This window comes from Sphaeramia orbicularis, chromosome 8 (genome assembly GCF_902148855.1).
Source record: "Sphaeramia orbicularis chromosome 8, fSphaOr1.1, whole genome shotgun sequence".
In the NCBI taxonomy this organism is placed as follows: domain Eukaryota; kingdom Metazoa; phylum Chordata; class Actinopteri; order Kurtiformes; family Apogonidae; genus Sphaeramia; species Sphaeramia orbicularis.
In genome coordinates this window covers 3,200,761-3,228,276 of record NC_043964.1, presented here as the reverse complement: position 1 = coordinate 3,228,276, position 27,516 = coordinate 3,200,761, and the positions used below count along the sequence as shown (strand labels likewise).

The following is a 27,516-nucleotide window of genomic DNA, read 5'->3' as shown; positions in this document are numbered from 1 at the left end:
TGGTAGTAGTATATCCACTGTTAGTACTTATATTTGTAGTAGTAGTATATCCACTGTTAGTACTTATATTTGTGGTAGTAGTATATCCACTGTTAGTACTTATATTTGTAGTAGTAGTATATCCACTGTTAGTACTTATATTTGTAAGTAGTAGTATATCCACTGTTAGTACTTATATTTGTAGTAGTAGTATATCCACTGTTAGTACTTATATTTGTAGTAGTAGTATATCCACTGTTAGTACTTGTATTTGTAGTAGTAGTATATCCACTGTTAGTACTTGTATTTGTAGTAGTAGTATATCCACTGTTAGTACTAGTATTTGTAGTAGTAGTATATCTACTGTTAGTACTTGTATTTGTAGTAGTAGTATATCCACTGTTAGTACTTGTATTTGTAGTAGTAGTATATCCACTGTTAGTACTTATATTTGTGGTAGTAGTATATCCACTGTTAGTACTTATATTTGTGGTAGTAGTATATCCACTGTTAGTACTTATATTTGTGGTAGTAGTATATCCACTGTTAGTACTTATATTTGTGGTAGTAGTATATCCACTGTTAGTACTTATATTGTAGTAGTAGTATATCCACTGTTAGTACTTATATTTGTGGTAGTAGTATATCCACTGTTAGTACTTATATTTGTGGTAGTAGTATATCCACTGTTAGTACTTATATTTGTAGTAGTAGTATATCCACTGTTAGTACTTATATTTGTAGTAGTAGTATATCCACTGTTAGTACTTATATTTGTAGTAGTAGTATATCCACTGTTAGTACTTATATTTGTAGTAGTAGTATATCCACTGTTAGTACTTATATTTGTAGTAGTAGTATATCCACTGTTAGTACTTATATTTGTAGTAGTAGTATATCCACTGTTAGTACTTATATTTGTGGTAGTAGTATATCCACTGTTAGTACTTATATTTGTAGTAGTAGTACTAACAGTCATGGTCCTCTGTACTGGTTTCTAGTACTTACACTACCTCCAGCTGATCTCCTTTTATCAGTTCTAGTTCAGTTTTCTGTGCATCAGTTCCATCCATGTGTCTCCCCTTACTCCCCCCTTCTCCCCCTCTCCCTCAGTCTCTCTCTGTCTCTTTTTCTCGTCCTTTACTCTCTCTCTTTAACCCCTCCTGGTCCTGTCACTCGTCCATCCTCCTCAGTCTGGCTCTGCTCCAGGTTTCTGCTGTTAAAGGTACTTTTTCCTTCCACTGTCTCCACTCTCTACTGTTTGCTCCTGGAGGATTCTGTTGGTTTCTGTAAATTGGCTTAAAGTCTGGTTTCAACCAACTCGATACGTAAAGCGTCATGAGATAACTTTTATTATGATTTGGCACTATATAAATAAAAATTGATTTGATTAGATTCAGTACGTTTTTTTTTTGTTTTTTTTTAGAAATTACATGAAAGCTCGATGATATGAAAAACTGTCGGTTGAACCATGTTTGGCTCAAGTGAAGTTACATGAAAATGGGGTCAATGGATTCCAGTGATGAACTCCCCTTCATGATGCTGGACTGAGCACTGAGACTCAACTTTCATATAAAAGAAAATGCAGATGAACTGTAGATGCATGAGGGAATATTAATACTTAGAAACTGGATTCCAGCTCTTCTGAATGTAAGTGACAGTAATGCATACAGATACTAATGTAAAGTGATGGGAAAAACAACTATAATAAATTCAGAGTTGTACATATTTATACTGAATGCAAACTTGGATGTGCAAATATTTAAGTCTGGAAACTAATGTCTGTAAGTGTAATTGTTTAACTATCAGTGACACCAATTTAAAAAATATCACAACACGACTGCTTCTACTTGCTTGCACACATGGCTCTGTAGTGTCGTATAATATGCATGCACATTAATATCATGAAACTCTGGTCCTCTTGATGTGAGAAACGCTCACAGACTGAACTCCAGTCAGTGAAGCGACAACATGGAGAAGGAAGAGCTGTCTGATCTGCCCGGGGCATGTGATGGGGCACTTGGACTTTTCCAGGCATTAAACACACATTGAAGCCTGGAATATGATCCCAAGATATAATGAATGAAATTAAGCCAATTGATATGTTTGAATCGAGCTCCTGTCAGATGTACTGAGACATTATTTCATAAAGTTGCAGTCTAAAAACACGCAGAATTCTCACTGGTTTGAACAGACGACACCACATCACCCCAGTCCTGGCTTCACTTCACTGGCTTCCTGTGCATTTTAGAAGTGATTTTAAGATTTTACTGATCACTTTTAAACCCGAATGGGCCTGGCCCCTAGCAATACAGGGTGGGGAAGCAAAATGTACAATATTTTGAGGCAGGGATTGAAATACAGTGTATGACCAATTAGTTTATTGAAAGTCATGAGAATTTATTTGCCACGAGAAAATGTCCATAATAGAAAATGTTTTTATTCTCTGTGTCCTCCTTCTTTCTCAATAACTGCCTTCACACGCTTCCTGAAACTTGCACAAATGTTCCTCAAATATTGGGGTGACAACTTCTCCCATTCTTCTTTAATAGTATCTTCCAGACTTTCTGGTAATAGTTTTGCTCATAGTCATTCTCTTCTTTCCATTATAAACAGTCTTTATGGACACTCCAACTATTTTGGAAATCTCCTTTGGTGTGACGAGTGCATTCAGCAAATCACACACTCTTTGACGTTTGCTTTCCTGATTACTCATATGGGCAAAAGTTTCTGAAAAGGTATGGATAATAGTGTTAGGTATGATTATGACATCAGTATATGTTTGGGTTCAAAACAACTGACGTAGTGTCTGCTGAGAAAAAACTACTAAATGTTCATTGTAAATTTTGCTTCCCCACCCTGTACAACGGACATGCTAGTCAATTATGAGCCAGTACGCAGCCTTAGATCCTCAGGCGGAGGGCTCCTGGCTGTTCCAAGGTTGAGGTTTAATTCGAAAGGTGACCGCACCTTCTCCATCAGGGCCCCTCAACTTTGGAACGGCCTCCCTGAGGAGATAAGGCTGCGGAATCAGTGTCATTTTTTAAATCACTTCTTAAAACGTATTTTTACAGACTTGCCTTTATGTGATGTTGTCTCTTTTTAATGTTTTTAATGTTGAATATTTAATTTTACCCTGTTTTGGTTATTCATTTATATTGACATACATGATGCTGTTTTATTCCATTCCTTCATTTTGCTTTGATCTGACAGCATCGTGTTCTGTTATTTTTGCCCTCTCCACTACAATGCATTCAAAGTTAGTCATGTTTTCGTGTTTACTGTACTTATCTCTTTTATTGTGTTGTTTTGTTTTCTGTTTTTCTTCTCAATTTTTAAAGGTGCTATATAAATAAAGTTGTTATTATTATTACACTGGGTTACAAAAAAATGTTTTTTGCAAGTTGTCTAGGTTTTTTCAACTGAATTCGGACCATTTTGCATCGCTAAATCCAAAAATGACATCTGTTTTTCTCAATCAGGTCAGGTTTTTTTTGCTAATTTGATTTGGAAAAATTTGATCTTCTCACAAAATTGGTTACATTTTTGTGGCTTTATCAGTTGATTTTTTTATATAGTTCTCACCCAAAATAGGTTTTAAGAGAAAAAAAAATCATTTTCTAACAGGATTCCTGTTAGGTACAATGGTGTATTCAGCGCAGATGTAGCAGAATACGTCAGGCTTATTTTTGCAAGATCTTCTAGTCGAAGCCATTTCATTCACCTGTAATATTAAAAAAAACATTAATCATAAATTGGCAAAAGTAAAATCTTCAGAACTCGTTTATTGCGAGAAATATGAAAGAAGTTTGTATCATATGATGTGAAAATGCCCATAAATGTAAGCAAAAATGTTAAAAAGCTAATATGTAGCATAGTTCAGAAAGTTGACCTGATTGAGCAAAATTAATGTGATTTTTGGATTCAACACACCAAAATGATCCTAAATCAGCTCAAAAAACTGAAACAATAAATTTGTTGTTGACCAGTGTTATTATTATTATTATTATTATTATTATTATTATTATTATTATTATTATTATTATTCTCCATTGTGCAGATTGAGCTTTATGACCTCCACAGAACAAGATGCTGAACACACTCATCTATTTTGTCTCCAGCAACATATTTGAGTTTTAACAAACTTTTCACTTTTCATTCATCACACTAACCTCTCTGCCTTGCCCTCCCCCTCCTTCAATTTCTAAATAAACACACTATCATCCTGTCTAAGCCACAATATGATGCTGTCTTTTTTCATGTTGTGTTTCTTATCTTACCTGTGACTTTCTGCCTGAGCTCTAATGAGGGAAGGAAATTATATTTTTAAACACAGATTGCAAATATGGCGAGTCAAGGTGTCGTTGTGCTGTCGGCTGATTTACGATCACACAGCACGCATACAGTACGCGAGCTGAGAACAAGTCGAAAAACTTTAAAAGGGACAGACTCACTGAAATGATACACTTCACATGAGCAGAAGCAAAGATAGAAATAGACAGTGAGGGAAACAGATAGCCTACATATAAATAAGTAAAAAAAAAACAACAACAACACAACCATCCCTTCAGAGACCGCCACTGAGACATGCAATGAAATATATGAGGTGCAAAACCATGAGGGACACCAGGTGTAGATGTGACAGAGAGAAAGAGATGGCAAAGAGGCTGACTCGTGCAAAGCCAGCTACAACTGAGGTTTTAGACAGACACATGGGCAGAGACACCGGTTGAGACTGACAGATGCCCAGAGGCAGTGATCTACAGAGGAGCATATGGGAGACAGTGTGACGGGTGACATGTTGAGTAGACCCTCGCCGACACTGACACTCACGATCGCTTAAACGCCTCCAAGATGTTGGCCTGCTGCTCCTCTTGTACAGCTGAAAGCAGACAGAAGGAGTAAGACTGGTGAGAGCATGGCTAGGTTAATTCATTACACAGCAGGCTTGAGCAGCACAGGAATAATGGACTGATGACCTCGCTAGGCCACTAAATGATAAGACCTAATGTGCATTACACTCACTGAGTTATTGGCTGACAAAGCCAGTTACAAAGTAATGGTGGATCCACCGAATGGAAGATGACAATAATGTGATTAAGTGTCCGTCTCTAGACCTACCCTGCACGGAGATATCGAATGTGCAGCTGTCGCACTTGTCTTTGGAGGTGACCTCGCAGCGGTAGCCACCTGCGTCTCCATCCACCACTTTAATGATGCTCATCTCGTAAGTGTAGATCTGACAGAGAGAGGGGATGATACGCTAGGAATACACACAATTAAATCACCTGCATACACACACACACACACACAAATGCATGCACTGATATGCAGTACGTGCCCTCAAACACGCACCCAGTGAAAGTTTGACCAGGAGCAGTTGTCTGAAGGCAAACTATCTGCTGATTCTGACCAGAAGCTAAAGCTGAGGGGCCTTCACTGAGCTCCTGAAGGTTCATCCATTGGTTGTTTCTTTTTTTTTTCTCTCTCTTTTTAACCTGTCCTGTCCAGCATCATAACAGCAGAATGGTGGTCTGGCTGCCTTTTTGTGCTGAACAAATTTGCTTTGCCAAGGGAAACTTCATAAAGGAAACTTCACCTCCTGTCCTAGCACTTTCAGACATTCCATTTTAACCCTTTCATGCACAGTGGTCACTACAGTGGACAGTTATTCTACAGCTGTTCTCTTGTATATTCAAGGGTTTCGTTGTTTTAGTTCCATATCAGCTGACACAGTGGACCCTCATGCATCATCCCACCATACTCTGCAATTCATACCATTACTGCAACTTTGCTGTTCTTGATAAACCTGATCTGCACTAACATATTTGAGTATAACTCAATTGCTTGTTACTGTTATTAGACTGTACTGAACAGGTTTCAACAGATTTTTTTTTTTACATATTACCTCCATGAAGTGAGGAATGATAAGTATTAGAGTATGTTAAAATGTGAGAAAACATCAGATTAGCAGCATTAAAAATGTTTTTATTTCATAGTTGTCACACAGTATATCAGCGAATACATGTTTCTTGGCTTCAAAAATTAAACGCATGGTGTCCATCTGAGTGGACATTTTTGCAACTCCATTAAAAATAGGTTCATAAGAAAATTTTCAATCGCATTGTTTGTTTTTTTTTCATGCCTAAAGAGGACTGAAAACACTCAGGAAAAACATCTTGATTAAAGTTTTCATAATTCATGCATGAAAGGGTTAAATGTATTAATAAGGTGTTAAGGGTTAGTATTTTGTTGATTCTCTAGTGTGCTGTCATTTGTGATTCTGTTGTATTTTTGTAGTTTTTTCTGTTCTCTTCTGTGTGTGGGTGTGTTCTCTTTCCCTCCAAACAGATAGCAGTTGATTGAGGATGAGCTGCAGGAGTGGTGTTGGTGTGCTGGCTGCTTCTGATTGGTGCCTCACAGATGAACTGGGAAATTTAAAGCCAGATCTTCCTTCCTCCCAGGAGACTCCTCTCATTCCATCCCCCCCTCTGTGCAGACCAACCTTTTGTAAATTTTGTTAGAACTTTGTGAAATCAGCTATAGAAGGAGGGGATCTTTCTCTTTAAGTTTTTTGTTAGGTAAGACTGATGGATTTTGGTTTCCTTGGTTTGTGTTTGTAGATTATTATGATTCCCTACCTGATTTAATTTTTCTTTTTTTGTATATAAATATTTCATATTGCAGTGACGTGGTTGCTGGTCATTTGTTTAATTTGCTCTTGTTTGTTAAGGGACATGGAGGGAGGGGAGTCTCACACCATGTTGCGTCTCGGCAACCCCCGGACGGAGCGTAACAAAGGTTTTCCCAGGATCATTACAGGTTTTCCCAGGATCATCTCTGGACCTGCTGCTGTGGTCCTGCCTCTCTCCTGCCTTCATCCTCAACTGCATCCATGTGTCTCCCCCTACTTCCCCCCTTCTCCCCCTCTCCCCCAGTCTTTATCTCTATCTCTTTTTCTCTTCCTTTACTCTCTCTCTTTAACCCCAACTGGTCCTGTCACTCGTCCATCCTTCAGGAGTCTGGCTCTGCTCCAGGTTTCTGCTGTTAAAGGGAAGTTTTTCCTTCCACTGTCACCAGTCACAAGTGTTTGCTCCTGGAGGATTCTGTTGGGTTTCTGTAAGTTGGCTTCGAGTCTGGTTTGGACCAACTCTATATGTAAAGTGTCATGAGAGAACTTTTGTTATAATTTGGCACTATATAAATAAAATTTGATTGATTGATTTGATTGGTTTTCCCCTGTAAGTCGCTTTGGAAAACAGCGTCTGCCAAATGCATAAATGTAAATGTAAAGTACATGAGGCTCCCCTTGATATTCTACTGTCTTTATTTTGAGTTTTGTTGAACCACATTTCAATGCCGGACCTGACCTGAAGGAACAGGGGGAAGGAGAAGAAAGAGTGAAGGGGGGAGAAAAAGGAAGAGAAAGATGGCAAAGACCCTCACAAAACTATATAGGTTGTTTCCGATCTATGAGGCTCTTCTTGGGTTGGTTCCATCGTACCTATCTACTCTTCTTCAATGAACCAATAGCCATTATGCCCTGTAGACATGTGATATTTACTGGTTCCCAGGATCTGAACTGAAATGGGGGGGGCGAGTCTTCAGTTTTGCCTGGAACACTCTTCAGTTAGAGCTGAAAATACCAGAACTTATCTCACTACAAGCTTTTCACACCATTTTACTGTCTAGAGAGTGAGGATCCTTTGGACAGTGCCTATGTTTTTTAAATTGTTTGGTGACCCCGATCAGATCTTGCGCTTGAGAAAAAATGCTGGTGACCTAAACTACATTGCACTTTAAAAATCTTATTATTTTGTGTTATAACTAAATTATTGCTTTTTTTTTTCGATTGTTATCACCAATATTTAAACCTATTTTTCATTATGGTATGGTTTGTGCTGCTTGACCTCTTGGCCAGGTCGCAATTGTAAAACAAATCTCTGTCTCAATGAAATTTTATCTGGTTCAGTAAAGGTTAAATAAACAACAACAACAACAACAAAAAGTAGATACTACAGTGGCCAAATCTGTACATCCACCTCATAATCTACCTACATGATGAACCTCATTACACAATTTTTATTTTTATTTATTTATTAATTAGGGACACTGCATATTAATGAACATCTACAACAACTGCAGCTGTAAATATGCCAGACTGTAGTAGCAGTGCTAATTTCCATCTGTAATGTACATCTGTATGCACTACAGTCATTCTCTCGCTCAAGAAATATAAGCATCAACCAAAAGCAAACACCTAAATAAATGTGTGTGCTGCGGGGCAGAAGAGTGACTACAAATCTAAGTATAAAACTGATAGACTGGTACAATTTGCCATTGTACAATACGCTAATATGCTGGTAGCACCCAGAAAATAAATGATTTTACATAGATTCTTCAGTACAAATACATTGTGCTGCTTGTAGTTGTTTATGATGATCTTGTGAGCCTGGTGATCATATAAATATGTAACATGGTGACTGATCATGTCTTTAAAAAGTTTTTAATCTGAATGAGAATGTTTCCTGGTTGAAAACAGGATATATAATTTTTCTGCCTATTGCATTGCATTATATTACAGGAAGTAAAATGAGGTACACTACTACATCAATTAGCAAAATAAAAAATGACAAAACAGCAGTTTAATAAAATGTGAATGTGAATACCCCCCTGACTCCAATTCACCTACTCACAAACTTATATTTGGAACTATTTATAAAACCGTCTAATTTGCACCTTATAAAAAACTGTATTTGCACTACAATAATTTATATATATACATAAACATATATTTTTACAGACTATATTCCTGTACATATCCACTCACTGTATAAATACTTCAATTTGCACTTTCTGTACATATTACAATGTAAAAACCCACTGTAAATAATATATACATATATTTTTAACAGACCGGACCTACACACCCACTCACTGTATAAACACTCCAGTTGCACTCTGTACATATTACTTTGTAAATCCACTGTAAATCTCAACCCATTGTTGTCTCTGTCTCTAGTGGACTGTTTGTCTATATTGTCTATATTGTGTCCAGGTCCACATGTTGTTCTGGATTCATGTCGGAACTGTATGTCGTGAGCAATGTAAAAACCGAAGCCAAATTCCTTGTATGAGTTCACATACCTGGCCAATAAAGCTGATTCTGATTCTGATGTTGGTAAATTATCACATTGTTTATCAAATCACTTAGAAATTGTCAAATTTTTAAAAAGCTTTACAATTAATGCACTTGTTTACCTTGGTGTTTCTGTCATAGGTTTCTTTAAACTGCATGTGTTTCCCTGCTTTGCTCGCCAGATCCAACCATTTCCCCTTCAGCCATTTCATAGCCGGCTTCCTTGTCAGACTTGAGGAGTCGACTTTAGCCACAAACGTGATGTCCTTGCCTGCAATGAACAAAGATGAGACACAACTAATTAAATAAAATAGATTACGCTTTCATATTCCAGCTGGAAATTGGCATGATCATGCATTTAATTTTGGATGTTGTTCAGGATTTTTATGGCAATGGTCATTTTGGACCTTTTGTTGCTGTGACACTTTCTGGCTTCAGCACGAACAGGCCACCGAGCTCCGACATCTGAGAATCCTCCCCAGGCACATGTTCTGTGATGGGTGTTGAATAGAGGGATCACAGAAGACAAATTAAAACAGGAAAACATGATATGGGTGTCATACAAAATGGGTGTGAAAAGGCTGAAGACACAACATGGAGAAGGTTGACGACAACAGGAGAAGGACCAAGCAAACCTCCAAATCAGCTGTCCTTTAATCTTTTTACAGCGAAGCAGTGCTTTGCTGATCATTTGAAAAGCTAATTTGGTCTAATTCAATGATAAATATTGAAAACCCTTAAGCAGACATTTCTATCTTTTAAGCTCTAAGGGATCAGATATTTATGTACAGTAATTCATACTGAGCAACAGTCTTTTCATGAAGCAAAAACAATTCAGCATGTTTGCACATTGCCTTTGCATAAGTCATTTGGGACCCTCTGACAAATGACAGGCGACCAAGAAGCCCCCTAGAAGTGAATGTCCCTAGGGAATAAAAAAAACTCCTCAGATCACCTTTGAAGACATCACATTAGGGTTGACTCTCTGCAATCTTCTGCCACCCTGACAGAACATAAGCTGAAGCTGTGTACTCTTATCTCGGCAATAAAAAATGAGCAGCTCTTTTATCTGTTCCCTTGTTTCTTTTGCAAGTAAATTGATGTAACCTCTGTAAGGTGTTTGCTTGTCAGTTGATATGCTTTACAGAGATGCTAACATATTCATTTCTCTTACCATCAGGAGGCAACTCTGCGTCGAAGGGGGAAAAAAAAAAAAAAAAGAAAGAGAGCAGGGAACACATCAGTCTGTACAGTATCTGCTCTGTGCTGCTGAACACAAGCGTTAATTGGCCCAATGATAATCTTGACTTCAGGTGAGGAACACTCACACGTTAAATCAATGTACTCTCACACTCCAAAAAACACATCTTTCTTTCTGTAACTCTAATTAACAAATCCTCTTTACATCACACAACTGTTAATGAGTTATGTCTTCGGCAATCAAGTTCAAAAAATGTGCTGAAGTCAGGAGGTTGTTAACTGAACTTAATGTACATAAATGGTTTCTCTTGTCTTACTTTCTGGGATTTTCACAGGAAAAGAACAGTTATGGACAAACAGTCGGTAAAGATAAAGGTACAACCAATCAAGCAGAGTGAGTAGGACCCATGAGAGACAAGACAAGTTGCTGAGAGAATGGATCTAGGGTCACGTGTCAAAATAGGTCATGCGCTTCCATAAATTCAGAGAGCCACACTGTCGGCGCCTCTTCCTCTCTCTCTCTGCTTTTATGGGCTCAGTTAATTTGATCTTTTAATCAAAAGTGCCCCTGAGGACAGATCCAAGTTCAGATGTTCGGGATGATTTAAAAGGTTTCACTTAGAATGCTAAGTGGGTAAATCCGATCCTGGAATAGCACCCGGGGGACATTTTTGAATGTTTACACACTTATACGGTTACGCTGGACACTTGCTGCGTTTGAGATGAGGGTTTCCAAGTCAGATTACTCTCATGCACTCTCCTTGGATTTGAGAAGTGAGGTTTTGGATTTTGGGTAATGAACCTAATGACTGAAATGCTTCATCAGCAGACCCTATTTATATTTTGGATGGACAGTTTTAACAGGTCACATCAAAAAACTTCAGCCCAGACAGGATGTTAGGATATTAAAACTGTAAAAATAGCAACACCTACATCTATTCCATCTGTAACGCAAGATATATAGTGCTATAATTTCACCATGTTTCATCACTTCAGCACCAGACTTAAACACTCAGTCTCAAATTTCTTCAATCTGTTTATGCAGATAAATATATAACACCTGTGAAATAATGAAGAAATCCATTATGGGCATTTATGTCAATGAAAAAAACAAAAAACAAAACAAAACATTGCCATATAATGTATGTATAACGTAATGTTGACAGGTCGTACAAGCACACACACTTTTGATATATACCCAGCACAATACCAACAGGATATATCACTTTTTACAAAGCAGATCCATTCATTTAAGAAAAGTTCATTTTCACGCTTAAAAACATTCCCAAAATTTCACTTGGATGCTTTGGCGGAAGCAGTCTGCCCACTATACTTCAACTCACTTTGAAATCACATTCTGAATTTAAGACACTGTCATACACTTTTATATTTATTCATTTATTTTTTTTTTATATGTAGTTCCTTTTCTTATTTTACTGTCAACTCTTTTAATCTGACACTTTATCTGATGTATTTGCTGTGACTGGAGTTGCTTTTAAGAACTGTCTTTGCATAGTTTTCATCCTTCCTCCTTTATCTATCGGTTGTGAGACACTTTGTCACCTTTGTTTGCTACATAAATAAAGTTATTGCTGGGATTATTATTAAACTCAGTGTCTTCAAGGGGTATAACACCGCTGTTACATATCTGCAAAAATCGTCATCGTAATAAAACTGAATGAAAAAACTAGTGACCCTAAGCCATCACCAGAGCAATCCCAGGCTTCAGAGAGGAATATTTTCAACTGGTTACCCTCTGTGACAGATACTCGAGTACATAAATGCACAAGATGGAAAATACGAAACAAGCAGGGAAAACAGAAAGCACAAGCAGGCTGGGGAATAGTGTATTGTGTCTTCTTACCATCCCTAGGCTCATTGTTCACTGAATGAAAAGAAACAGTTGATATAGTAGAGTGAGATAGTCGTGAAGACAATGAAGGGTTAAAACACTTCCCTCAGCGCTGCTTTTGTCTTCTAAGACTGCAGAGATGTGTGTGTGCATGGTAATGAATGAAAAATCTGTTCAACAAAGATCAGATTAAAGACAATGTATAAGCCTATTCACAGATGCAGCTATAATATTTCCAGACAGGCTGGGACTGCATGTAAACACACACACACACACACACACACACACACACTGATGACACAGCAAAGCGCTTACCTACAGCAACCTGGGCATCTGTTAATGAAGAATAAGCGCAGGTTAAGCACATGAACTGGACCAAATGAGTGTTAATGCAGATATAATCACATGGAAGCCTTTCATACATATGCATAATGTGCATAAACACATAATAATAGAGAGCCATACTCCGGCTGTAGCTGCAGTAATTGTGCTGTCCTGCTTAGATTGAAATTTATGACTTTTATTTAGGAGATGAGTAAAGCCATTATCTATGTAGCCAGGTCAGTGCTTACCCTCCACAGCAGGCGGAATCTCTGCCAACAAAAATGACATTAGAATTTAAAGGGAAACTGCAGGCATTTTGAAAAGCTTTTAAGTGATGAGCGTAACGACACACCTGATATAAATAATAACGCTAATTATGTGCTTTTCCTGATGAGATTGTTTATTTAGATTTTTGCTTACACTGTCCGTTTTCTATTGCGCTGTTGTAAAATGTACATGTTTTCACAGCATTGGAAAAAGATTCTAATCAGATCTCATATCTAAGCGAATATACCAGTAGTACATAAGTAAATTTTATTATTATTATTATTATTATTTATTTTATATTGCGTATTTATAGTACTAAATACTTTCTTCCAAGTAAAAGTCCTGCTTCCATATCTTACATAAAGGGGTGATGTTTTGCTTTTTTTCAATGGAATTATGCGTTATAAAACATTTCCCTGTGGTCTTCATGAACTGTAAATGCTATGCTTGGGTCTGAATTCTTCATTAATTAAACTCTATCATAAAATTATTTTAGTGAACAGGGGTGCAGGAATAATTTATTATTGGTGACACATTTAGGTCTGAGGATCCTCATCCAAAAATATTTCTTTTTAATTTGGTATGTTTTTACAAATTAGTTTGTGTCATTTCTTCATGGTGGAAATGTTTTGTGAAACAAAGGCTTATTTTTTTGTTTTTTCAGTTTAATCCCCTTCCTGACAAACATTCATAATGTCTCTGTATAATCCTCACAAATTACTGTTAAAAACACTGCACACCATAGATTTTAAATGAAAATGTATTTTGTGATAAAATTACATCACAGTATAGTAAAAATTTTGTGTGATGTTATAATTCTCACCACCTCCTACTTGTGAGGATAAAGACAAAAAGTAATATTGTATATTATATATTGAATATTTGGTGGGCTTTTGGTTCCTGTTTTATTAGAGGAACCCATGTGTTCTAAATAAATGCATATGGGTTCCCCTGAGAAGTCCAAGGTGTTGACCACAGGCGTCAAACATGCAGCCCGGGGGCCAAATCCGGCCCGCCAAAGGGTCCAGTCCGGCCCCTGGGATGAATTTGTGAAATGCAAAAATTACATTGAAGATATTAGCAATCCTTTTAGTTCAGGTTCCACATTCAGACCAATTCAATCTCAAATGGGCAGGACCAGTCAAATACTATCATAATAACATTTAAATAATGACAACTCCAAATTTTTCTCTTTAAATATTTTCATGTATTTACACCAAAAAAAAGTATAATTTTGCAAAAAATGTGAATAACCTGAACAAATGTGAACAACCTGAAATGTCTTAAGAGAAGTAAGTACAATTTTAACAATTTTCTGCCTGTTATTAAATGTTTTGTGTGTTTGTAGATCCACTGTGATCTGTAAGTTATAATGTACATGTGTAAATGATAAACTGAGGCAGAATATTGTTAAAATTACACTTATTTTTTCAGTTTGTTCATGTTATTCACATCTTTTGAAAGAATAGTTTGTAGATGGAAACCTTTTCATAATGTAAATTTAATTTTTTCACTCTAAAACATAGAGGAAAGTTTGGAGTTGACATTATTTCTGTATTATTATGTTATTATTTTACTGGTTTGGCACACTGCAGATCAAATTTAGCTGAATATGGAACTGAACTAAAATGAGTTTGACACTTCTGGTGTAGATTAACGTTACGTCCACACTACTACGTACATTTTTATGATGTGGATTTGTCCATAACATTGACTGCTATCTGCTGCAGGTCATAAACTAACATACACCTGGATTAGATGTTTCAGGTGCAGGTTTTGCAACAATAACAGCATTTGCATGTCGGCAAGAACAACAAATGTTGAAAGAAATATCACTTTAGTTAAATATCTGCATTAGTGTGGACAGGGCATAAAACCCAAAGGCTGTGAAGACTTCAAAAATCAGTTTGGCCTCCAGACTTTGGAAGAGCTTCAAAACAGTAGGTCAGTCGGTTAAGTTGTTGTTGTTTTAACCCATAAAGACCCAAACAGCCACCGGCAACACAAACCATCTACTGATCTAAACTGTTTAAATCCTGTTGATCCACTAATCCTATCAATACATGTAAATAATTGGAGTAAAATGCAGTTTGTCGTCTTTTCACGGTCGTCAGATATGACCCATTTGGATGTTCAGAGGCTCTGTAGTTACCATGGAAACACTGGCATCTTCTACAACATGGATTCACCAGTAAAAATCTGGATGGAAAAAGCTGGATCAATGACAGTGGATGAACACACAGTTAGCAATATCTTTGCTGAAAAAGTTCTGTTTTTTTTTTTTTCATTTTTCTCTGTCTTGATATAATTAACTTTGAATTTATTCAAAGATTTAATGAACATCCACACGATTTGTGAATTAAACACAGGGAAATATATGATTTACACCTAAAAATACAAATACAGAGGATAGTATTATAAAAAGAAATTGGTGACAAATCAGTTAAGAAAGGTAGAAATAGAAGAAAATTCATTCAGGAACTGACACAAAAGAAGCACTGGGTCTTTATGGGTTAAAGTTGCTTTTTAAAAACTCACCAAAATCCAGTCCTATCTGTCATATACTGTACCTCTGAAAATGCACTTGTCTCTCAGTATACTTATTGTGTTTTGTTGTATGTACATCAAGGTTCTAATAGTTTTGGATTTTTCATTCTAGTTTAGTTTTATTTAGTTTTGACTTTTTTTTCTCTAATTCAGTTCATTTTAATTTGTTTTTAGAGCAGGTTTACTAGTTTTTATTAATTTTTTGTTATTTTCTAAATGCTTAGTTTTAGTTTAGTTTTAGTTTAGTTGTAGTTCAGTGGTCTCTTTTCTCTTCTTCTCTGTGGTCGTATTCAAATCAATCCCAGACAGGACTCTGCTGCTTTAGTCTCCATGTTTCCAGGTAGAGTGGGGACCAGAAGACGACTGGAAACCACAAGTGAACACAAGTGATGGACCCTTAAATATCATATGATGTCGCTAGCTAAAGTAGCTGGAGTGAAATAAATCGATTTCATATCAATCAGACATTAACAAAAACGAAAACAGAGGGAATTTTATCCATAATTTTTATCCGTTTTAGGTAGTTTTGCAAACACACAATACAGTTTCAGTTAGTTATCGTTTTTTCTTTTAATAATAGTTTTTATTTATTTCAGTTAACGAAAATGTTTTTACAATTCTAGTTTTTGTCATTTCATTAGTTTTCGTTAACAATAATAACCTTGATGTACATACTGTTGTTGTTGCGTAACCCTTGAAATCTATGAGTGACTTAACTACATTCCACCACTTCTTCACAGGCCCAGAACCTGATATGACAGCGAACAGTTTCAGTCATGCTGTGTTTTCATAATCTTCTCAGCAGAAATTAGTTTTCAAAGACAAGACAAAGAGTGCAAACTGTGGTGTTGGAAAAACGATATGTATCGCTGCTCTTTTCAACTGTGAGTGCTCATTAATTGGTGGGACATCATGCTGCTGCCAGAGACGGTGTTCTGGCTTTATCAGTCTGTTTTGGTCTACTTATTTTTGGAATGGTAACATTTTGGTCTAATTATCCTCTGGTCTATGTAGAGTGGGCCTCACCATCCCTTTTCAGATCAGGTCTCCTCCTATTTTTTTTTTTTTTCTTTGTTTCTCTTTTAACCCTCCGGTACCCCCTCCAGAAAGGCCCTTACTAAGCACCAAGTGTGCCATTTTGGCACACTTGTGGAATAATGTCAAAAAAAATTTCATACAGTTTGTTTTTAATTCTTTTACACTTTTTTCTATTTCATCAACTTGAGCCATCAATAAAAATCAATAATTGTCACATTTTTTAACCCTTTAAATGCCGTGTTTGTAATGTAAACAAACCACTTTTTTGGATGCAAAAAACACAAAAGATTAATTTTTTTCAGTATACTATATAAAAAGTGGATCACATATTATTTGATTTTTGCAGCCTGGCATATGTCAATGATTAACAGTGACATTTGTTAATTTGCATTATTATTTTTGGTGCAAGGTCAAATGTTAAAAAATACTAGCATCTGTCACCAAGTGTGCCAAAATGGCACACCTATAAATCAAACTGTGAAATATTATATATTGATTTATTTTTCTGTTCTAATTTGATTTTATTTTTGTGAATCAAGGTCAGTCCTAATCATACAGATTAAATGGAAGAAACAGTGCGTTTTAGGCACACTTGGCAGACAGATGCTAGTCTTGTAATTTTCTTTTGTTTACAATGTGCACATTTTAGTTGGTGGCCAGAATTTTAAAGATCGTGCAGAAATGAATAACTTTTGATTTCTAACCTTGTTTAAATTATGAAAAATAATATGAAGTTTTTTAAAATGAAGCGCAAAGTGTGCCTAAAAGGTGCACCCGGATACCAGAGGGTTAAACCAATTAATGGTTGCCTGGTTGGAATAGCTTTTTCACCATTCCTTTACTAATGTATAGCTGTCATGAAACAAAGGGTAAGTATTAGAAATGGGTCTCTTCCTCCAAACACTGAAAAATTAGGGTGGCCATGTTCCCCTTTAACAACAGCAAGTGAGCAAAAAGGAGTTGCAGCATTTGTGTAACTCACTGCTCCACCTCGTCATTGCACCTGCAGACGCACACATGCATTTAATCACCCTGAGCGAACCACACAAATTTTACGTAATAATTCATCTGAAATGACAGCGATGGCACATATATGCTGAAATATAAGCACACAAAAACACAAGTACACACAGTTTTGCTCATATCCTCTGTTAAAGTTTGATCCATAATGTAAGATGACATTTAATCCAACAATGTGAACTGCAAGTGTACACATTCATAAACACTGAATAAAAAAAAGTGTGTTTTACTCTCAGGGGAGTCCATTCTCATAAGATATTGTACTGAATGTTATAAATTGCAAAAATCACCTCCTCACAGACATATGCATGAATGTAGTGTATTAAGACCACGCTATGTGGCAGTGCAGTATTTGTTTTACCTGTTTTATGTAATGTATCTTTTCAGAGTTCATACATCTGACATGTACTCTGCTGTAGGCTTCCACACCCACACACAACCATTCCACACATATAGCTGAATACATTACCCTCAACTATGGATTGGACTTGAAAGGTCAGGATTTTTAGGCACACAGTGAACTAAAATGAGAGAAACAATCTGCTGTTCTCAATCTATCTCAGAATGCTTTCTTACACATACAAAACAGTACGAAAAGTACATTGTATGAAATATGTATTGCCTGCTAGATAGGCAGACCCCACAAACATATAACTACAATCTAGGGCACAACAAATTACTGCTGAAACTGTCATACATTTCACTATCTGTTCTATGCCAGGCATTATGTTAAAAAAATGAGGGTTTGGATAGTTTTGAGGTTTATTTTCTGATATCCAAAAAATTTGCATACACTTGAAGTCACGCCATAGCACAATCATTGAGAAATGTGTGTAATCACACCACTGCACATGCACAGAAATGGTACCATTACACTTATTTTATTATCAGACATATCCACACTCTTCACACATTCTATTCATATCAATTGCAGTTTTTATAAAAAACAAACAAACTCCAAATCAGTATTACATAAATAACCCAAAGGAGGTAATAAATTTACATATTTCACAAAATCTGCATGTTTACCACTCACTAGGTCTCTCAACTCTAGTACTTAATTCTTGGGAATCCTTAAATATAGGAAAATCTGTGACCTTTATATCACAATATCAGTAACATTTCTTCCAGACAACAATTTATACTACAACAAATCTGACTTATTTTTTTCAGTTTTTGGCATACTAAGTTATCCTTTTCTTTTATAAATAAATCTAATTGTAATTTGTTTACAGATGCTTTCACTGGCGCTTTGCTGTAGTCAGCACATCTATCATTTAAATGAGTAATGATAACACTGCTAATGAGACACTTTTACATATAACGGTAATAGTAGCTGAAGGACAAATGTGAAAGATTAATTTCTGTGTACGTACGGATGCATTTACCGAATTAAGTCTACCCGAGCTAAAATAGAAAAGCCACATAGACATAGAGACACGTACACACACAGTGCAAACATATACGTATGCATACTTGAAGTGTGAAGCACACCCATAAATTAAACACCTTCTATTTTGCTCCAAACACCTAATTTGATTATCATCCTCTGTACTTAAAATAAACTCATACCACATTCTCAGTTCTAATAAAAGAATCCTGTGCTATGTGTGTGCATGTGTGTGCGCGTGTGTGTGTGTGTGCGTGTGTGTGTGTGTGTGTGTGTGTGTGTGTGTGTGTGTGTGTGTGTGTGTGTGTGTGTGTGTGTGTGTAATGCATCTAGCAGCTTAAGGATCATGCATCTGCACACCCAGTCCCATCACCACAGAAGTAGACAACTTCTGTGTTTGTTCGTTCAACTGTTGTATTTCTTACCCTCCTCTTCTTCTGGATCCTCTGAATGAGGGGAAATGCACAGTGTGAGGATGAGGGTGATGAAGATTACAGTGATGATGATGAGGAGGATGATGAGGAGGATGATGATACAGACAGTTATATGAGCCACACAAACAAACACAAAATACAGTGTTTTTCTTACCCTTTTTGTCTGAAAAGGTGGAAAAAAAGACTGTGTTAGAAAATTAAATAATTCTTATGAGAAGCTTATACTTGAGTATTTAACTTTCACTGATTGTAGTTTAACTGTATAATAGATGATTACTGTATCCGTAACTCAAAAATAAATTGGATTTGTGGAGCACAGCTTGTGGGCTCAGATCAGATGTCATGAAAGCACTTACCAGCAGGGGCTGCTGCTGCCTTATCGCCCTGGGCTTCTGCAATTAAGCAACAATTATGTAAATTAATTTGAACATCCTCGTTATTTCATATCATACAACACCAGCAGCAAAGCGTTTGGAGAGCCACAGCTTTAGAAGCTGAATCTCAGTAAACTGTTCTAAGAGCCACATCTTGTGATGTGAATCCTCAGGAGACAACACCTAATATTAATTTCTATATGCTGAGGGCACTTGTTCATAGCTTTGTTTATCTCTGCTGCTATCAAGTCATTTTATATGTGTGCCTTTTGCTGTACAATCTGCACACAAATCCCTTCAGTGAATTTAAGACGCAACACAGCTGATGCACATTTTACATCTTTGTCAATATATGTCAGACACATTTACAAATATTCAAAATACAAGAAAAAATATATATGTAAATAAACAGTTTCATATAAATAACATAAATACACATTCCCAAGTGCTTGCACTGGGAAACTACATTCAAGCAAATGCTTTGTGCAATTCGTCTTGATTTCCGTGGGGTTTGCCTTCGGCAAAAGAAGAAATATTGGATTTCAGCGGGGGAATACTGCATGATACAAATGAGGCATGGTTTACAGAAACAGTGAGGCTGAGATAAATATAAGTAAATTTTTCAGAGATGATAATGAATAATTGGGCTTAAAAAATTCTGAAAGGGTCGGCCTCAAGACAAAAATGCTTTTGATAGGATAAGTACATCAAAGTTCCAGGATCCCAGATCTAGGTTACTTTAGAAGCTCAAGGGTATCTAATGAGATAGCAGATTAGGCTGGAGTTTCTATCTGCCAAACTAAAGCACAGCCACGCAATAATTTAACTTTGGCAGCATTCACATTGAAGCCATCTATTTCAATAATTTTACAGGTCTGTGCCCCCATTAGACCCCCTGTTTAAATGTTGAAAAGATTTCAGTGTCTTACTGTGCCAGGAGGGTAGTGATGAGGCAGTGGAGTGTATTAAAGAGCCCAGCCACAGAAATGAATGAGGACATCATTTTGACAGCTATCATTTCCCCAGACCACCAACAACAGGCCACAACTGGCACTTTAGAGCAAGTGTCTCATGAGTCTACTCGACAGTGGGTCTAAGATATCAAGGCTTGGCCTTGTCACTCTGCTTGTGCTGAGGGTTGGCACACTATGTCTGGCATACTGGTGGGGGGCAACGCTTCTATTTTGGATAAGGTTTGTTTTTCAGGCAGGAATCTGTTAATGCCTCTCTCAGCACTCCAATCCAAGAGGGGATCCATGACGCACCAGGCAGTAAAAACTTTCTTTAGGCCAGATTTCTGCTGAAGCATTCATCCCACACATCTAAATCAGACAAAAGTCTCAAAGTTTCTGTTACTGAGTAATGGAGACCTTGAGACTTTTTTCCATCAATCTATCACTGTGATTTCATCTTGTTTTAGAAAAAGTTAAAGTACCATTGACATAAAATGACACAGTTTAAAAGAGGGTTTTATTAAGGTTTTATTAAGCAATGCTATGTCAGGCAGACAAGTAGTGTCAAATAAATGTCACATGGCACCGCAGAAACAGTATCCTGATGGTTTCACATGTGTTCGATTGTATAGCCAATAACCTTCATATTCTAAAAGTGTGCATGTTTTTGTGTGTGTATGAGTTTCACATCCAAAAAAAGTACAATGAGAGGGAAGTTTTCATCTGCTGTAATGCTAATAAATGCTTTCAAATCCCCAGTATGACAAGCAAGTAAGATAAAATCATGCTCATTGGTCAATATTATTTCTCAAACTCGTTGAGACATGTTGAGACAAATCTGTGTGAGACACTTTAGAAGGTGTAAGGACAGTTTGTGCTGTATCACTGAGCACATTTTATTTCATTTTCTTTTACAGATGACTGACCAGCCTTTACTCCTGACCTGTACTGTCACAGTATAAAATCAGCATCGATACAGAAAGAGAGACTAGATGAATACGACTTTTGTTTAATGATGACACAGGATTTTATTCTGTGACAATGAAGCTAACTTAGAGGCAAAAGATCCACTAATTGCATGGATACATGGTCACAGCTTTATTCATTTTCTGATCATGGAGCAGTTCCAAGTTTCAGATCGATACAAATCCCCCGATGAGAGTTTACATTCACTGCTTTGGACCTGAGGAAAGGTATATGACATTTTAACAAACCTTAACCACACTGATTGAACCTGTCATTTTGGTTGAGGAAAACCTGACGCAAACTATTTCTGTTGTATTAAAAATGAGTGTAAGCTCTGCAAAAGCATCATAAATAAAACTAATATTTATGGTTACAAGCTAACCTGGAAAAACACCTTGAGGAACCGGAGGAGATTAGACTTGCTAATTTCTCTGAGGTGGTAAAAAATAGCCTAATTTAAATTCAACCTGACAACCTCTTTTTTTTTGACATCATGCTTTGAATACTGTATATGATGACACAACATCATGGGTGAGCTATAATAAACAAAAGATCTTTTTACCCTGTCTCACTACAAAGAAGCAAGACAGTGAGATTCTCTGCAATCACTGTGCATTTTTCTTTGTTACTTTCTAGCAACATTTTGTGCGCTGTAAATTGAGTTTCTGTGAAAATATTTGCAACCGTCAAGGTCATAGCTATCACCTCTATGGATGATTATGCAGCCATTTTATACATGTTATCAGGATTATTCTTTCATATCTAATTTATAGCCATTTTACTGCTAAGTATTGCCTATTTTTTCCATTTAGGTTGCTTAAAGTTTGAGATTGGATATGTGGGAAGAGCTTTAGGTTTTTTGTGTATGTCCCTAGTGAAAGATTTTATGCAAACGACCAAAGAGAGAAAATGCAAATGATTATTCAACATCAAAAATACCACACAGAGAAAATATTTAAGGCTGTTCAAGGAGCATTTTGTGTCAGCAGCACCAAGTGCCAGTGAGAGGTAAGTGTTCAAAAAAAAAAAAAAAAAAGCATTTGAATACCCAGAAATAGTAAGCAAAGGGTGAGAAGTGATGTAGGAATGCATAGAGAGCGCTTATATGCACAAAAGGTAGGTGAACAGACAAAAGAGGGAAGAAGTCAAACAGTGGTGAGTCCTTGTTTCACTGCACAAAACACTTGCTCTGCGTGTTCTACAACATTTGTAAAGAGACTGTCCTCCTGTAGAAAATCTTAACCGAACTGAGTCTTAATCACAGCATTACCGCTACATAAATACCGTATTTTTACTAATGGGTGAGGTCAAGGGTGTCACAGATGGACAACCCACTACTTTTGGATTTATAACTTTGGAACCTGACAAGTTTAAGACAAATATTCCACAAAATTGTAAAGGTCTAAATGCCATCTTAAACATATTCAAAGGGCAAAAGATAGTTCCAAATATTTTTAAATGAAAAATATCAAAAATAGGACCAATGGCCCTGTAGTTTACCAGCCAAATTAAAAGCTTTGGGAAATGTTTCCAGATGCCATTTATTATCACCCAGTTCTGCAGATTTATTCTATTGCAGAAACAGCCCAAGTTGAAAGCATGGACGATCGGGATTTATTCTTTGATAGACCTGGCTTTGATTAAACAAGTGTTTCACACATATTATTCTGGAAACAATGTGCATACAATAATGGCTTGATTGACTTACCATAGGTCCACTTTGGTCATAAATTGTAGTGAAATGTGTTGGCAATATATATCTCAAAGTATGTAACCATCAAATAACAATGGAAGGACTTTAAGGATCTATATGTTTATGTTTATGCATTTGGCAGATGCTTTTTTCCAAAGCGACTTACAGGGGAAAACCAATCAAATCACTCAATCAATCAAATTTTGTTTATATAGCGCCAGATCACAACAAAAAAGTTATCTCATGACACTTTATATATAGAGTTGGTCAAAACCAGACTCTAAGCCAATTTACAGAAACACAACAGAATCCTCCAGGAGCAAACACTTGTGACTGGTGACAGTGGCCATGATCGGGTGACAGAGGAAACGTGATCTGTGAAGGTCAACTGATTATCAATCATGACTCCCAAGTTTGGTGCTACATTGGTAGGAGCCAGAGATAAGGAGTCAGTACTGATGGAGATGTCCAGCTGTATGGTTGGCTTAGCTGGGAAGACCAGCAGTTCAGTTTTGGACAGGTTCAGCTGAAGGTGATGGGCTTTCATCCATGCAGATATGTCAGAGAGACAGTCTGAGATTCACACTGAGACTGTGGAATCATCAGGTGGGAATGCCAGATAGAGCTGGGTATCATCAGCATAGCAGTGATATGAGAAGCTGTGTGAGTGGATGATCTGACCCAGTGAGGTGGTGTATATGGCAAAAAGGATATGTATATAAAGGATATATAAAGGATAGGATAAAGGATATATGCAGCAAAGGGTGCCTGAATGCCTTTGGAATGAAAATATGGTATTTCAAGATGGGTCATCTATCATGGTATTTAGGGGGGGGCTGTGTGGTCCAGAGGGTTAGGTGATGGACAGACATACCACAGGCTATTCGATCCACTTCCTATCTCTTATAATGGGGAAATTTTTCAAAGTCGCACCAAATCCAGATTCAGATCCAGATCCAAATAAATTCACCAACTTTTGTTGACATCTTCATAAAGAAGCTGTATACCAAGTTTGAAGTCAATCAGAATTGTAGTTTCGGAGAAGAAGACGATTGAAAGTTTTGTAACGGACGACAGATGACAACAGACGATGACAGACGATGACAGACGACGACAGACGACGATAGACGCCGCCACCGCCAGATGCTGCATGACGACAATAGCTTACAGCCTATCGGCCGGTAAGCTAAAAACTACTGTGTCACAGATGGACCAAAAAAATCACAGTCTATTTTTTGCAAGAATTACAAAGTTCTCACAAGTGAAGTTCCTATGGCATTTTCATTCTAAAATGTATTTAGTGTATACCTTAAATCCTCTAATTTACAACCTAATAATTGGTTAGAGGAAAAAAATATGTGACTATACTTAAATAGCAAGAGTTTTGACAAATGGCATTGTCACGGACGGACATCAAAAGTAAAGATCAAATTAAACCTTTTTTATTTCAATTATCAATATCATATACATTTTTTTTTTTACAATATTTACAACATACAAATAATATTAACATTATATTCACATGTATTTTGCATAGATACCTGCATTTATCAATTTCAAACAATGTGTGTTTAGAATGTGACATAAATAATATAATAATCAAATATCAATGTATTTGGAATAAATTTAGTTTATTTATTAGAGTTTATAAAATGAACCCAGAATGACGGTACAAAACTGTGTCACTTTCCAAACATTCACTCATAAAACTCCTCCAATTTTTTTCCAGGTTTTTTTCCACACATTTTCCTGAAATATAATAATATATATAGACAATATAATCACCTTTAACCTTCAACAACTCAAACAGGTGCACCCAAAAGCATCTATTGAATAACTTCTCAACCACTAATCCTATCAATGCATTTAAACAGTTCAGTTAAAATGCAGTTTCTCAGCTTTTTATTGTAAATAGATCTGACCCATGAGGCTCCACAGTGAACACAGAAACATCATCATCCTCTGCAACACTGATTCACCAATAAAAACCAACATAGTTTGAGAAATGACCATGGCTGTGGACCATTTTGCTTTAAAAAAAAAAAACTTTTTCTTCAGTTTTCCCTGCTTTGATATAATAACTTCTGTATTTACTCCAAGCTTTTAACAACATCTACATGATCAGTAAATTGAATATTGGAAAATACCTAGTTTTCACTGAAAAATGCAAAATTCAGAGGATAACGTTATAATAAATGGTGATAAGTCACTTAGCGAAGGCCACAAAAATAGGTGTAGGTCTTTACACAGTTAATGGATCATGTTCATACAAAATGGCCGATATGTTGAGAAACTGTGGGAATCAGACTTAATATGTCTGACGCATGACCGGTGAACAGTGTCGAGGGTCGATTTGAGTCTCCAGACGATGTAAGTCGTGCATGCATAGAAGCATTTATCTCTGTACACCATCTTTTACGACTCGCTACGGCAACCTCGCTAGGACAAACGACTGGCTACAGCAGACTGGAGCCGGAGTACCCGGAGAGAACCCATGCAAACATGGGGAGAACATGCAAACCCCACACAGAAAGGTTCCTGGTGTTAGAACTGAACTCAGGACCTTCTTGCTGTGAGGCGACAATGCCAACAACTGCCCCCCATGTGCCGCCCTAACAAGATATATTCCCTCATTTGGTGTTTTGATGATGATGATTAGAGATGGGAATCATTAAGAATTTAACGATTCCGATTCCATTATCGATTTTGCTTATCAATCCAATTCCTTATCGATTCTCTTATTGATTCTTATTGGGTGAGGGAATAAAAGAGTACAAGCAGGTGTGCTTGCATGAACTGTCTTTTATATTTCCATCTGCACAGAAAATAGAACATATACAGTATGTACAAATAATAATAGCAGATGATGCCAGGCCCAGTTTGGGGGTGTGTGTGCAGTGAAAGTGAAACTAAAGACTCTTTATTAATTCCTCTATTGCCGCATGTGCACTACGTTGAACCAGTTCGACTCGGCTCGGCTCCCGTTGTTGTGCACCTCATTTCCTTTCCCCTACCTTCGGAAACTTGTATTTGGGTACGACGTTTGTTGCCCGCACCGGAACTGGAACTGGGCCCAGTGTTCACTCTGTTGCTACATTCACAAGCGCCGTTAAGTAGTGAATCAAATACGTGACATTCCTGTAAATGATTCACATGCTGTGGACAAATGTTTGAGCAGATTGGAGGGATTCCACCCTTTGGAAGACATGGAAGCTTTGACAGTGTTCCAGTGGACCTGGTGTGGTCTGTTTAGACCGTTTCTGCCTCAACATCATTTTGGCTACGTTCTGACCAAAACAATGCAGCGTACGCGTGATGTCATCACGCATACGCAACAAAGGTGGAATCGATAAGCAGAATCATTAAGCAGGCAGGCAAACGATTCCATGGAATCGAGCTACTGGGATCCGGTTCTCAAAAAGTACCAGTTCTCGATTCCCATCCCTAATGATGATGATGATGATGATGATGATGATGATGGTGAAGGTATTTGGGTGGGCTGAGAGATCTTGTGAGTGTGAAGGCCAGAGCATATGAATTACATCATTTTCCCTTTTCCCCTTGTGGATGGGGACATCTTGAGACCACTCTCATTAGATCTTTTTTTTAATTTGTCACCCATCTGTAAGTTTTTTTTTTTTTTTTAGAAATGGTTGAGTACTTAAAGTTTCTCTGTTAATTTGAGCAGATAGGCCAAATCTACAGGATCTCAATTAGTGCTAGTGTGAAGTTCCACTTTGCTGTACCTCTTGATTTTTGGACTGATAACAGCATTTTTTTCCCTCACTATATCTTGCCTAGTGCAGCTTTTTAAAGAAGTTTTTTGCTCTAATTATCCATATGTGACCTATTTCTCCTTCAGGCCACTTTGTAGGGTTTGCTGTCAACTCTTCTGTGTCCCAGGCCTGTCCATCCTCCAATCACAACCGCGATAACTGAGACCCTTAAACGTTCCACAGTGAGGGTAATGTGCAGCTGACGTGTGGATCTATTGCCACACTCATTACTGTCCACGCTTCATCGCCGTCGTCTCTGGCCTAGATAATTCCACTCTACAGCCGTCTGTTTCCCTGTCTTCCAGGTATCTGTTAAATGGATAATGTCTCTTGCAGTCTCTATTCTCTCTATCTTTTTACTTAATGCAAATCCCTACTCTCAGCACTTTTTCGTCCCACCATTTCTTTGTCCTACTTTAATCTGATTCTGCTTTCCTCTGAAGAAAAAAAAAAAAAGACAGAGTTGAGCGGGATGGAGAGCAAAGAGGCGAAAACTAAAACGGGGGAGAGAGAAGAAGAATGAGAGGGTTCAATGCAGGTCAAGGATGGCATGAAGCCTTGCTT

The 27,516-nt window shown here is 37.1% G+C and overlaps 1 protein-coding gene and 1 long non-coding RNA gene across 5 annotated transcripts in view; one reads left to right on the top strand and one right to left on the bottom strand.

The window, feature by feature from the left end:
• Positions 1–27,516, bottom strand: part of mybpc2a (myosin binding protein Ca) — a 92,706-nt gene that overhangs the window by 47,147 nt on the left and 18,043 nt on the right. The window contains exons 2-9 of one of the 4 annotated variants that reach the window (XM_030142201.1): positions 19,547–19,582; positions 19,345–19,353; positions 19,182–19,202; positions 10,293–10,307; positions 9,526–9,609; positions 9,241–9,389; positions 5,101–5,218; positions 4,813–4,861 (exon numbers count right to left, since the gene is read on the bottom strand). In XM_030142201.1, coding sequence (XP_029998061.1) covers positions 4,813–4,861; positions 5,101–5,218; positions 9,241–9,389; positions 9,526–9,609; positions 10,293–10,307; positions 19,182–19,202; positions 19,345–19,353; positions 19,547–19,582 — 481 coding nt within the window. The remainder of the gene's footprint in view (positions 1–4,812; positions 4,862–5,100; positions 5,219–9,240; positions 9,390–9,525; positions 9,610–10,292; positions 10,308–19,181; positions 19,203–19,344; positions 19,354–19,546; positions 19,583–27,516) is intronic. The other 3 variants (XM_030142202.1, XM_030142203.1, XM_030142204.1) reach the window with 3 other exon arrangements.
• On the top strand, positions 1,401–27,258 carry LOC115424777 (uncharacterized). Its single transcript, XR_003936135.1, has 3 exons — positions 1,401–1,629; positions 10,299–10,431; positions 27,039–27,258. It is a non-coding gene; the product is annotated as an uncharacterized LOC115424777 (long non-coding RNA).